The sequence below is a fragment of the Symsagittifera roscoffensis genome, chromosome 4, assembly GCF_963678635.1.
Source record: "Symsagittifera roscoffensis chromosome 4, txSymRosc1.1, whole genome shotgun sequence".
NCBI lineage: Eukaryota > Metazoa > Xenacoelomorpha > Acoela > Convolutidae > Symsagittifera > Symsagittifera roscoffensis.
Genome location: NC_087065.1, coordinates 64,587,295 through 64,601,513, shown reverse-complemented (window position 1 = coordinate 64,601,513; position 14,219 = coordinate 64,587,295). Strand labels below are relative to the sequence as shown.

Below are 14,219 nucleotides of genomic sequence, written 5' to 3'. Positions count from 1 at the left end.
GTATAGGGGGCTAGGTCTTTTTACCAGACCGGCTTTTCATCAAACCGACCTTTTACCAGACCACAATGCAAGAAATCAGTTAAGATTAAAAAAAAACATTTTAACGAAGAAAATATATGACATACAAAAGTGTCAACTAAAAAAATTAAAGAAAAAATGATAGACTCTCGAACTTCATAGAAGCTTTCAAATCAACAACTTTTTCATAAAATCAGACCTATTAGAGAAAACTGGATGAATCAGTACTATTTTTCCCGCTTGGAAATCTCTAACTTGAAACCCACTTCCGAACCTTTTCGCCCCAATTTGCATCTATCCGCTGCAATACAAGCCCTATAGCGGCAATAGAAATACGCTGTATAAGCTGCACATTTGTAAATTTATCATTTGAAACTTTAACAATTTACCATTTCGTGACCAAAGACATTTACGGGAACAAAAAAACAAGACGTTATTCCAGTGAGCTTTATTCAGTGTCCAGAAAAATCGATTGGATTTTTCGTTTTAGGTTAATTTATAATGGAATTATTGGAAAAATTTGAGCAAACAAATACTTCAAAGCTGCTTTTGTCGTTCTCGCTATTGTCTGCGAAGCTTCGCCTCGGTGAAAGTTTGTTATATAGACAGTAGAGCGTCATTTTTGGTTCGTCAAAGGAATTATTGATAGCTTAAATAACGTTTGAGATTTATTTTTTTTCCGGATAAAAGTTGAAGTAATTATTTTGACAGCCTTAAAAGAAGTACCTCAACCTTTTTCCGATGAAAACAAAAGCATTTCAAACGTTATTTAGGCTATCAATTCTTCCTTCGACGAACCAAAAATCACACTCTACGGTCTATATAACAAATTTTCACAAAGAGGCGAAGCTTCGCTACGCAAAAAATAGCGAGAACACAAAAAAAGCAGCTTAGTGAAGTACAAAAAAAATTTAATTCAGCCTCGAATTAGCAAAATTCCGGCTGCGTCAGAGATTCGAAGCTGCGATCTTGAGATTAACAGTCTCACTCACTAACTACTCAGCCATGAAAGCTTCTTAGTAGTTAGAACATTAGACACTAGCTTCAAATAAAGCAGAGTATAGAGGGCCAGGTCTTTCTACCAGACCGGCTTTTCATCAAACCGACCTTTTAGCAGACCACAATGCAAGAAATCAGTTAAGATTAAAAAAAAAAACATTTTAACGAAGAAAATTTATGAAATACAAAAGTGTCAACTAAAAAATTTAAAGAAAAAATGATAGACTCTCGAACTTCATAGAAGCTTTCAAATCAACAACTCTTTCATAAAATCAGACCAATTAGAGCAAACTGGATGGATAAGTACTATTTTTGCCCGCTTGGAGATCTATAACTTGAAACCCACTTTCGAACCTTTTCGCCCTAATTTGCATCTACCCGCTGCAATGCAAGCCCTATAGTTGCAACACAAATACGCTGCATAAGCTGCAAAATTGTAAATTTATCATTTGAAACTTTCTAACAATTTACCATTGCGTGACCAAAGACATTTACGGTAACAAAAAAAAGACAAGACGTTATGCCAGTGAGCTTTATTCAATGTCCAGAAAAATCGATTGCACTTGTCGTTTTATGTTAATTTATAATGGAATTATTGGAAAAAATTTGTGCAAGCAAATACTTCAAAGCTGCTTTTTGTCGTTCTCGCTATTGTCTGCGAAGCTTCGCCTCGGTTTAAGTTTGTTATATAGACCGTAGAGCGTCATTTTTGGTTCGTCAAAGGAATTATTGATAGCTTAAATAACGTTTGAGATTTATTTTTTTTCCGGATAAAAGTTGAAGTAATTATTTTGACCCCCTTAAAAGAAGTACCTCAACTTTTTTCCGATGAAAACAAAAGCATTTCAAACGTTATTTAGGCTATCAATTCTTCCTTCGTCGAACCAAAAATCACCCTCTACGGTCTATATAACAAACTTTCACACAGAGGCGAAGTTTCGCTACGCAAAAAATAGCGAGAAAACGAAAAAAGCAGCTTAGTAAAGTACAAAAAAAATTAATTAAGCCTCGAATTAGCAATATTTCGGCTGCGTCAGAGATTCGAAGCTGCCACCTTGAGATTAACAGTCTCACTCACTAACTACTCAGACATGAAAGCTTCTCAGTAGTTAGAACATTAGACACTCGCTACAAATAAAGCACATAATAGGGGGCTAGGTCTTTTTACCAGACCAGCTTTTCATCAAACCGACCTTTTACAAGACCACAATGCATGAAATCAGTTAAGATAAAAAATATTTTCACGAAGAAAATGTATGACCTACAAAAGTGTCAACTAAAAAATCTAAAGAAAAAAGAATAGACTCTCGAACTTCATAGAAGCTTTCAAATCAACAACATTTTCATAAAATCAGACCAATTAGAGAGAACTGGATGAACAAGTACTATTTTTTCCCACTTTGAAAACTCTAACTTGAAACCCATTTCCGAACCTTTTCGCCCCAATTTGCATCTACCCGCTGCAATACAAGCCCTATAGCGGCAATACAAATACGCTGAATAAGCTGCACATTTGAAAATTTATCATTTGAAACTTTAACAATTTACCATTTCGTGACCAAAGACATTTAAGGGAACAAAAGAACAAGACGTTTTTCCAGTGAGCTTTATTCAGTGTCCAGAAAAATCGATTGGAGTTTTCGTTTTAGGTTAAGTTATAATGGAATTATTGGAAAATTTTGATCAAGCAAATACTTAAAGCGCTGCTTTTTGTCGTTCTCGCTATTGTCTGCGAAGCTTCGCCTCTGTGTGAAAGTTTGTTAGAGACCGCAGAGCGTCATTTTTGGTTCGCCAATGGAATTATTGATAGCTTAAATAACGTTTGAGATTTATGTTTTTACCGGATAAAAGTTGAAGTACTTATTTTGACCCCCTTAAAAGGAGTACCTCAACTTTTATCCGATGAAAACAAAAGCATTTCAAACGTTATTTAAGCTATCAATTCTTCCCTTGACGAACCAAAAATCACACTCTACGGTCTATATAACAAAATTTCACACAGAGGCGAAGTTCCGCTACGCAAAAAACAGCGAGAACACGAAAAAAAAGCAGCTGAGTAAAGTACAAAAAAATTTAATTAAGCCATGAATTAGCAAAAATTCGGCTGCGTCAGGCAGAGCTTCAAAGCTGCCACCTTGAGATTAACAGTCTGACTCACTAACTACTCAGCCATGAAAGCTTCTTAGTAGTTAGATCATTAGACACTAGCTACAAAAAAAGCAGAAAATAGGGGGCTAGGTCTTTTTTACCAGACCGGCTTTTCATCAAACCGACCTTTTACCAGACCACAATGCAAGAAATCAGTTAAGATAAAGAAAAATATTTTCATGAAGAAAATGTATGACATACAAAAGTGTCAAAAAAAATCTAAAGAAAAAAGGATAGACCCTCGAACTTCATAAAAGCTTTCAAGTCAACAACTTTTTCATAAAATCAGACCAATTAGAGAAAGCTGGACGAATAAGTACTATTTTTTCCCGCTTGGAAATCTATAATTTGAAACCCACTTTCGAACCTTTTCGCCCCAATTCCGCTTTCCTAATTCAAACTGTGATTTGAATTCCTTTCAGCAACTGAATTTTAATTGAGCTTATAAAGAAAACAAAACTTAACCCGACAAAATTGAGCGTGATCAAACTTAACACTTTTCCAACAAACCAAACAAAATCAACTAGACCTTTATGTTTCTTTACTGCGTTCATTGTCACCTAAAAAGGAATTTTTTATAGATAACAAAATCGAAACCCTGACTTGGAGATCACGTCCTTGCATCTGAGTCATGGTAGCTGCACCAAACAGTAAATAAAGTGGACTTCGTTATATTACACTACCCCTAGCTAGCTCGCTGTGTAAAAAAGAATATCAATAAAAAAAAACTTTTTTTCTCCTTTTTGTAAAATGAGTTCCGAGGTCTCCAAAATTATTTCTCATTAGGCTAATTGAGCTGCTGTACGACTGATGTATTGATGATATTCAGGCCTTTTATGTAGATTGCTCAAGACATCGCAACTTTTGTGCATACCCAATGAAATGCACAAATGTATTTTTCTCAGCAACTACTTGAAAAACGCAGCTGATACTTTGACAAGAGGTGGCTGAAATTATTCAGTAGGACAAGGATATATCTGGATCAAAAAACCATTTACAGACATTATCTAACACTATGTTGATAGGTACGTAATTGATATTTTTTAGACTTGTTATACTGACTCGGGACGAGATGCGTAATTTTGAAAATCGGACTTTGCCAAAAACCTTTAACTATTTCTCTACTAAAATAAAAGCGAAGAGTGAAAATTTTTAAGACATTAGAAGTTTCACCAACGAGATAAATTTTGGCCTACAAAAATAATGGGTCGCCGCCTGTGCACGAAAACTTCTCGCAACCAGTTCTTACGATTCAAATTGTCATCTCAGAACAAAAACTCCAAAGAGTATATAAAAATAAAATAAAAAACCCAATCCGATACATTTTCATAATACCTGTCTTTATCACACAAAAATTCTAGACAAAGACGCAAAGCGAGACATTTGAATTTCAAATAAGCAACTGATTGAAAATTACGAAGCGGTAAAAAGCAGTTTATCTTTGAGCAGACACCAGTTGAGCCAAAAAATAGATGTTACAAAAATCTTTTAAAAATTTCACGTCTCTCCAGAAGTTGCAATGAACATCACTTGCAACTACCATGGTACTTACTTACAGCGCAAGAATAATCCGTGATGCCGCAACTAAGCCGACAAAACTTCGCAGATAAACAAAATCCGGCAAATCAATTTAAAACAATAAAAAAGGTACGGCCATGAATTGAATCCCTGACCTTAGAGGACAATTATAAAGCAAATTGAAAATTTGTAAGAAAAGTTGTTTCAATACGAGTGCAATGAAGTATTGTTAGAGAAGTTTTCTACCTCCTGAAAAACTTCTGTAAATCGTTTCGGAAGTTGAAATTTGAACGTTCGACTCCAGGTGGATTCAAATTATTAATTTCAGATTTTTTTTACCTCAGTTATTCTTTGAATAACATTATCAACAGAATGTCAAAAAATCAACATTGTATCTTGAGTATTTGTGAAGAAAACAAACATGACAGAACGTTAAAAATTCTGTTTGTTCATTAGCGTTTTTCCAACACACCAGTGAAAGCATGCAACAAAATTATAGTTAAGTGTTTGTTAGCTCACTTTTTAAAGCAATGAGCACAGAAAGCAGCAATGCCTTAATTATGTTCTCGATAGTTCAACATTAAATTTCTCTAGACCATAGAATGTAGAAAAAAAATTTGATTATTGACATTCTTTTTTTCCACGCAAAATCAGATATCTTTATTAAACTTCTTATACAACATCATATAAGTTGAAGTGATATATTATAACAGAGCAGACCTCAGCATTCGAGCGACAACAAACATAACTGAAAATCGTCTTTCACACCAATATCTGAGATATGAGTCGGTCCGGTTCTTACTGCTGATAGGTAGTTTATGATTGCTTTGTAATAATTAGGATTTAATGAGACAATCAAATAGCTAAATTTGATACACAGCCCCCCCCCCCAAAAAAAAGAAGAAATTCAAACAAGTACATGGAAAAACAACAAAACAATTGAGGTGCAACTGTTTGTACATTAAACAAAATGAAAAAATAAACTTGTAAATGAAATAAACTTCAAGTAGCACAGAACGGTTACCATTTGGACACCATCTCAGGAAAAACGGGAAAAAAAAGAGATAAACTTTTTGATTTAGAATGACGTAAAGCCATTATATTATGGTCTCTTAAAAATAAAATGTGAATCATGATTAGAAAACGACTCCAAATTGGTGAAACAACAAAAAAAAATTGAATCAGTTTGATTGGCATCAGTAAAACTTGTTTTTCACTGCAGCCAGAATTACGGTACCTGGATCCATAGTTCACCACAAAACGTACCACATTTCTCCCAAAAACGAAGTTATCCCACACCTTCGCTATTTGGAATAAAAATAACAGAAAGTGAATGCAAATGCTTTTTCATTCGTGCACATTTAAATAAGTAAAACTAAACTAATTTCGATCCATCCTCTTCTTTTTAGAATCACTAATTCTAAAGCGACGTTTTCAAAGGCGCACTCAGCTTCTTTGAAATGGTAGTAAGAATCAAAATGTACCTGGAGTCAAACTCTGCATGGCTGGCGTGAAGGTTGGCGCGAATGGCGACATACGACTTGCTACGAGGCTCGCCTGACCCTGACCGTTGAAGCCACTGTTGCTATTTACAACTGAGTCGCCCGCAACCGACAAACCCAGAGGTCCCCCTAACTTGGCTGCTGGCGACTGCGGGCGAAATTGACTTGACACTGCTTGCGGGTGATGAGACAGCTGAAAACTGGCGGCGACCGACGATCCCAAATTGGCAGCTGAAGGCCTGGTCCTGTTTTCAGGAACTGCACTACTGCTATTTTTCGCGAGATGAGAAGGCGAATTGAGACCGTATGATCCAGGCACCTCCCAAACCGATCTCGTAGCCTGAAAAGTACACCCGTAAACCAATTTCACTACCACCTTCTAGTTCCTGAATTTGATTCCCCACGTTTTGCTACTGAACTTAATTCGGTTTTGTTCCCCGTTTACATTGGATGACACAATAGAATCCTAAAAAAGTGGTCATGATCAAAAGGCAAATTATTCAAAGATTGGATGGAAAACATCAAAATTTGTTATGATTATGAACTACTGAAACCTACCTCGGCTGAACTGCTTGAAAAAGGGCCACATTGGCCAGCTGTCTCCGTTGTCGTCAAGTGAGGTGAGTTGCTGTTATTTTTATGGCCTGATGATGCGGCGACCGATATTGAGTTTTCAGCATGGAGAGAGTTGAAATGAGATTGTTGTGGTTGCAAATCAGTTGTAGTATCTGTGACTGATGCATTATTACATGTGGTTTGCTTTGACGAAGAGTGTTGAGGCTGTTCCGCTTCGTACAGTTGTTTCGAAATGTCGCTCAGCATTATACCTGCTGGCTAGTAACAGTGTACAGAATAGGTTATGAAGGTACACAGTTGAGCTTTAGTCGAGTAAACAATTGATCGACAATCACGACCATGTAGTATGATATGCTACATCTAGTTGCTGTTACTTCAAGCAAGTTGCTACTCTATTCGCTCATTCGTAATCGCACCAAGCTTCACCACCAACTACTACCATTGGCTTATGATGACGCAGGTGACTTTTTAGAAAATGTTCTTTTCACATGCAGATATCTGAAAGATAGAAAAAAAACTGTCGACGAAAACTTATTTGAGACAATGACGTTACAATAAAGTGTCCTAATTCTGAAAAAATGTAAAAGCTCAAAATAAACCAACATACTAAAAGTACTTCAGAAGAGTCCGTTCAATCACATGGTTCTGATATTAGTGCAACTGCTTTTATTTAAGAAAGAAAATTGTCTCGGTTGAGAGAAAGTAAAATCAGGGTGTATATAAGGGTCAACTAGAAATGAGGTTATCTAAATTATTCTCGTCTACAGATGAAATCTGTCACAGATAATTAATTATTTTACACGCCTTCGCTTTAAGAATCTCGAAGAATCTTCGTAAAATGGACATCTATCATTGAATTAGCAATAAAAGAATATTTCTTCAGCCTGAGAGTTCTCAAGAATTGTCTCTCACCTTGAAAACCCACACAGAAAAGATTACACGTAACCAACAGAGTTGAAAAAAAATTAATTGAACGCTGAGAAAGATAAAAATTTTTAATCAAGAACGAAATGTAAACTTTTCAAGCTTTTTGAATTTAAAAAACAATTTAAGATCGACACTTTTTAGATAAAACTAAGCCAATTTGATAAAAGTGGATCAAAAAGTAAGTGTTTATTAATTCCCTGGGAAATCTAAGAACTAAAATCCTATTTCGAAACCTAGAAGCCGATTGCGTTTTTGTGGCCTTTTGCTGTTCGATAGTAGTTTGCCTTCGTTTTAACAAAGCAAATGAACTGAACTTAAAATAAATAAACAGTCAAACCGAAAAATGTAAAACTGAGTCTGAACAAATTTTACTTTCATAAACAAAAACAGGCCTAAAAATTAACAGAAAAACTTATTCAGTTCTTTTTTTGGCTTCTTTCTTTCAGTTCTTTCTTAAATTAACAGAAAATCAGTTCTTTCTTAAGCTGCCTTTAAATACATTCAAAAAAATGGCAATTAACCAAAAACTGGAAAAGTGAGCAGAATATAAGCTAAAAATGAAGAAGAGCAGTTAAATAATTAAGTGAAAAGCCCTTAAACCTAGCCTCGAAAGCTTTTATCCGTCTAAAAACTGAGAATAAAAATCAAAGCGGAAAATCTCTTAATACCATTACGACCGGATGGTCTATGCACAGTCCACTTTTAACAAACTGGACCAAAAACAATGACATTTTTAGCACTCATTTTAAATCTGTCTCTTTCTTTGAACAAAATTCCCCAAAATTTGCACAAAACCCCTCCTGAAACGAAACAAAGATCAAGCTTAGCAAATTTCTACCGAAAGCCGATCATCAACATGGCTTTGGCCCGATTCCTCCGAACACTACCAAACTTTCGAATTTTTCATCAAACTGACTGTTGGAACTAACAAAAGCCCCCGAATCGGACAATGCTGGCCGCAATTGTTTATCGAAAGCTTTTTCACATGAACAATTGCACCCTCCTGGATCTCCTGCTTGGCACCAGCGTACCGGAAGCCTAAATAGGCATTTGTCAAATTGTCTGAGAGGGCATCAACCATGATCAGGAACAACTGGTGAAAATCTAGGATTGTGCGTACAGGCGTCCTTCAAGGCTCAGTCTTATCTCCAACTATTTTTATTTTACGTCCATGGCACTTCACTATCACCACCAGAAAAAAAATTGCAGTCTTCCGCGGAAGAACTCCACATTTTGTCCAGTCAAGCAACATTTAAACAGCCGCATCAATCTTATCCGATTATCTAACTAGGCTCCGCCAGCCTTTTTTCTTCTTTTAACAAACATTTTAACGCCGATCCAAACAGAACTAAACAATATACTGCAACTCAAGAAACATCCTTAAACACTTGGTGTCTTCTTCGACCCGTCCCTGAATTTCGCAGATCATTGCAAGCGAACATCTGCAAAATCCGCGCGAAGGATATTGATCCTGACGCCTCTATGCGACACTTCTTCGGCCAGTCCAAAGAAATGTACGGGCTACTTATAAAGCTTTCATAAGACTAATTTTAGATTATGCAAGACCTGCCTGGTTCGACGCTGTCACTAAAACAAACTGCAAACTATTCAAAATGCTGCTCTAGGCGTGATAACAGGGTGCAGAAAGATGAGCGCACAAGAACATTTACATTAAGACTATGAACTGAACTTTTAAACTTGACCACCACCATCATCTACTGATGTCGCAGTTTGCTCTCAGCACTTTCGTTCGCTCGAATCCGCTTTTTTATAATCCTTATCCCAAAACCTCAAAGAACATCCGCCTTTCGCTGCTTGACTTATACGCCCCTGAAAGTTAAACTAAACTATCCGAAGCTCATAATCTTACGCCTTTCAAAAGGTTTAGTAAACGAACTACTCATATCTTAAACAATTTTAAATTGCTTTAGAAGCAAATACACAGTTATTGAGGTAAACAAGCCAGAGCAGTTATACCCCCCCAAAAAACAATTCGGCTTCTCAGACTATCGTAACCCTTTCCTGAATGCATAACTAAATCGAATTGACCCCAATGTCTCCCCAAACTGCCCATAATGTCCTTCCAACTATACAACTCTTCATCTTTTTAACTGTTCCCAGAACACCACTTTCTTAAACCCAACAGAATTATGGCTCGGTCCGACCGAAGATGCGACGTTCTGTGGCTTGGTTTGAGCGAACCGGACCCTTGGGGCTAAAAACAACAGCAACAACAAGTGCAGTCTAATTCAATTAGGAGTTGAGCCTATCATCAAATCACTACACAAGTTTTAGAATATTTTTGAATCCTGAATCACGATTGAAAGGGTTCCAATATGATACCACCGCGAAAAAAAATACCCTCAGTTTTCACTTCGCCGATGGTCGAAACAAAAAGGAAATAACTATCAAATTTTCAATAAACGTTTCGAAGATCAGACTGAAATCAAGTAGTAGGTGATAAATTTGCAAAGGAAGAGTAACAGGTTGTCGATTTATCTGGATTAAAAAGTATAATAGGACGTAACCGTAAAAAACATATTTGAGCGATAGCAAGTTTTTCCTGAAAAAAAAACAAACAAAACTTATCAAAACCTATGAAACAGTCGGAGGCGGAACAATAAGCAGAATGGCCTAAGTGCAGAATGGTTCCAAGAGCAGAAACACAGAAAACATTAATTTTTCACAATTTATACGGGCTAATAGATGAAAAAATTATCAGAATCGTCAATCATACCAAGAAAACGAATAAATTTTACCAAGAACAAATAAATGTGAAGAAACTGAATAAATTTATCAAACTTTTTCATTGAAATTAAAAAATGATTGAATTACTCAAACTAGCGTGTAAAAATTTCAAGTAATTTAAAAAAATGGCTGAATTACGAAAACTAGCGAGTACTTTTTTAATTTTTAATTTTTTCATTAAAAAAAACAAAAAAAGATTCAACTGAAACATTTTTAAACTATAATGGTCAAATCTCTGACGCTACTGGGTTTCAGAATGGCCGACAGCGTACAACTAAGAGTTTAATGGAAACTTTCGAAATTCAAAAAAACGTCAACTTCAAAAACTTGAACGTATGGAGAATTCAAACTGGGGTTTAGGCCATTTCTGCAACAGCTGGTAGTAACCTGACTTCACCATCAATGCATCGACAATTTCAAATTTGGAAAAAAACAAGGAAATTAAGTGAATTTTTTTTGAAAAACCATGAAAAATGAATCATACTTCATATCTAGAGAACTGAAATGCATTGAGCAGTCATCTCAGAGTCCATCTAAATACTTCCTGAGATTGCCTCGACAGCACCCCATCGTAACTTAGGCTTATGGAAAGTTTTAAAAAATCATAAAAAAGGCCTACCTCGCAAGCAAAGATTATTAAAGCAGTCAAAACTTGAAAAGAATTGCAATTTCTAAAAGTTTCATGAGATCGCCCCATTATAGGATTGGGAATTTAAAATTTTGATTAGTTTTTTCAAATAAAGTATTTTTTAAAATTTTTTTAAAGTAATTTTTAAAACCTGTGTTGAGTTTTTCATATCTAAATTATGTGAAAAAAAAACTTATGAAAAAAAATCTCAAGAAACGTCGTATCTCGGTAAGTAAAAGGATCTGAGCAGTCATATTCTAAAGGCAAGATTTTGAACAACTGAGAGTACTCAGGCAGCACCCGAATACTGGGTTGTTTATTCAACTTTTGTCAAAATTTAATATCATTTCTTTGAAAATAGGTCAAATCTCGGAAAAGATTGAAATACTCAAACTAGCGTGTAACGCAACTCAGGTGTTTGAAACAGAGTATTTAACATGGAAACAGATTATATATTTTTGAAAAATGAAAAAAAAAACATCGAAAGAAATGCAACCGTAAAAAGAAACGAGCTTATCCAACGACACTTTTCATTTAAAAAAAACGAAAAAAGATTCAACTGAAAAAGTTTTAAGCTATAATGGTCTCTGCCGTACAACTAATAGGTAAAGGAAAATTTTTGAAATATTAAAAGAAAGTCAATATCAACAACTTGAACATATCGAGAAATCAAATTGGGGTGTATGCCACATCTGCAACTGCTGGTAGTAACCTGATTTCACCCATCAATGCGTCGACAATTTCAAATACTTAAAATTGGAATTTAAAAAGATTTTTTTTTGAAAAACCATGAAAAATGAATCATACTATCTAGGGAACTGAAATGCATTGAACAGTCATCTTCAGAGTCCATCTAAAAAATACCATTACGACCGGATGGTCTATGCACAGTCCACTTTTAATAAACTGGACCAATAACAATGACATTTTTAGCACACATTTTAAATCTTTCTCTTTCTTTGAACAAAATTCCCCAAAATTTGCACAAAACCCCTCCTGAAACGAAACAAAGATCAAATCTTCGGACTCATACTGCCCAGTGTCGATTTTAAGCCCAGCTGTTAAAACTTTAGAATCTTTGATCCATCCCAAGCTTAGCAAATTTCTACCGAAGGCCGATTGCGTACAGGCGTCCTTCAAGGCTCAGTCTTATCTCCAACTATTTCTCGTTTTTACGTCCATGGCACTTCACTATCACCATCAGAAAAAAAATTGCAGTCTTCCGCGGAAGAACTCCACATTTTGTCCAGTCAAGCAACATTTCAACAGCCGCATCAATCTTATCCGATTATCTAACTAGGCTCAGCCAGCCTTTTTTCTTCTGTTAACAAACATTTTAACGCCGATCCGAACAGAACTAAACAATATACTGCACCTCAAGAAACATCCTTAAACACTTGGTGTCTTCTTCGACCCGTCCCTGAATTTCGCAGATCATTGCAAGCAAACATCTGCAAAATCCGCGCGAAGGATATTGATCCTGAAGCCTCTATGCGACACTTCTTCGGCCAGTCCAAAGAAATATACGGGCTACTTATAAAGCTTTCATAAGACTAAATTTTAGATTTTGCAAGACCTGCCTGGTTCGACGCTGTCACTAAAACAAACTGCAAACTGCTGCTCTAGGCGTGATAACAGGGTGCAAAAAGATGAGCGCACAAGAACATTTACATTAAGACTATGAACTGAACTTTTAAACTTGACCACCACCATCATCTACTGATGTCGCAGTTTGCTCTCAGCACTTTCCTTCGCTCGAATCCGCTTTTTTATAATCCTTGTCCCAAAACCTCAAAGAACATCCGCCTTTCGCTGCTTGACTTATATGCCCCTGAAAGTTAAACTAAACTATCCGAAGCTTATAATCTTACGCCTTTCAAAAGGTTTAGTAAACAAACTACTCATATCTTAAACAATTTTAAATTGCTTTAGAAGCAAATACACAGATATTGAGGTAAACAAGCCAGAGCAGTTATACCCCCCAAAAAAACAATTCGGCTTCTCAGACTACCGTAACCCTTTCCTGAATACATAACTAAATCGAATTGACCCCAATGTCCCCCCAAACTGCCCATAATGTCCTTACAACTATACAACTCTTCATCTTTTTAACTGTTCCCAGAACACCACTTTCTTAAGCCCAACAGAATTATGGCTCGGTCCGACCGAAGATGCGACGTTCTGTGGCTTGGTTTGAGCGAACCGGACCCTTGGGGCTAAAAACAACAGCAACAACAAGTGCAGTCTAATTCAATTAGGAGTTCAGCCTATCATCAAATCACTACACAAGCTTTAGAAATTTTTTGAATCCTGAATCACGATTGAAAGGGTTCCAATATGATACCACAGCGAAAAAAATACCCTCCGTTTTAATTTCGCCGATGGTCGAAACAAAAAGGAAATAACTATCAAAATTTCAATAAGCGTTTCGAAGATCAGACTGAAAGAAGTAGGTGATAAATTTGCAAAGAAAGAGTAATAGGTTGTCGATTTATCTAGATTGAAAGGTATAATAGGACGTAACCGTAAAAAACATATTTGAGGGTTAGCAAGTTTTTCCTGAAAAAAAAAAAGTTATCAAAACCTATGAAACAGTCGAAGGCCGAGCAATAAGCAGAACGACCTAAGTGCAGAATGGTTCCAAGAGCAGAAACACAGAAAACATTAATTTTTCACAATTTATACGGGCTAATAGATCAAAAAATTATCAGAATCGTCAATCATACCAAGAAAACGAATAAATTTTACCAAGAACAAATAAATGTGAAGAAATTGAATAAGTTTATCAAACTTTTTCATTGAAATTAAAAAATGATTGAATTACGAAAACTAGCGAGTATTTTTTTTAATTTTTAATTTTTTCATTAAAAAAACAAAAAAAGATTCAACTGAAACATTTTTAAAATATAATGGTCAAATCTCTGACGCTACTGGGTTTCAGAATGGCCGACAGCGTACAACTAAGAGTTTAATGGAAACTTTCGAAATGTCAAAAAAACGTCAACTTCAAAAACTTGAACGTATGGAGAATTCAAACTGGGGTTTAGGTCATTTCTGCAACAGCTGGTAGTAACCTGACTTCACCATCAATGCATCGACAATTTCAAATTTGGAAAAAAAACAAGGAAATTAAGTGAATTTTTTTTGAAAAACCA

At 35.7% G+C, this 14,219-nt stretch overlaps 2 protein-coding genes across 2 annotated transcripts in view; both read right to left on the bottom strand.

The window, feature by feature from the left end:
* LOC134843923 (uncharacterized) overlaps window positions 1-7,255 on the bottom strand; it is a 59,246-nt gene extending 51,991 nt beyond the window's left edge. Inside the window, exons 1-2 of the mRNA XM_063860266.1 lie at window positions 6,744-7,255; window positions 6,168-6,525 (exon numbers count right to left, since the gene is read on the bottom strand). Of these exons, the coding sequence (XP_063716336.1) occupies window positions 6,168-6,525; window positions 6,744-7,007 (622 nt within the window). The 5' untranslated portion in view covers window positions 7,008-7,255. The remainder of the gene's footprint in view (window positions 1-6,167; window positions 6,526-6,743) is intronic.
* The window catches only part of LOC134844522 (uncharacterized), a 638,515-nt gene that overhangs the window by 132,566 nt on the left and 491,730 nt on the right, over window positions 1-14,219 (bottom strand). The gene's annotated exons all lie outside the window — the stretch shown is intronic.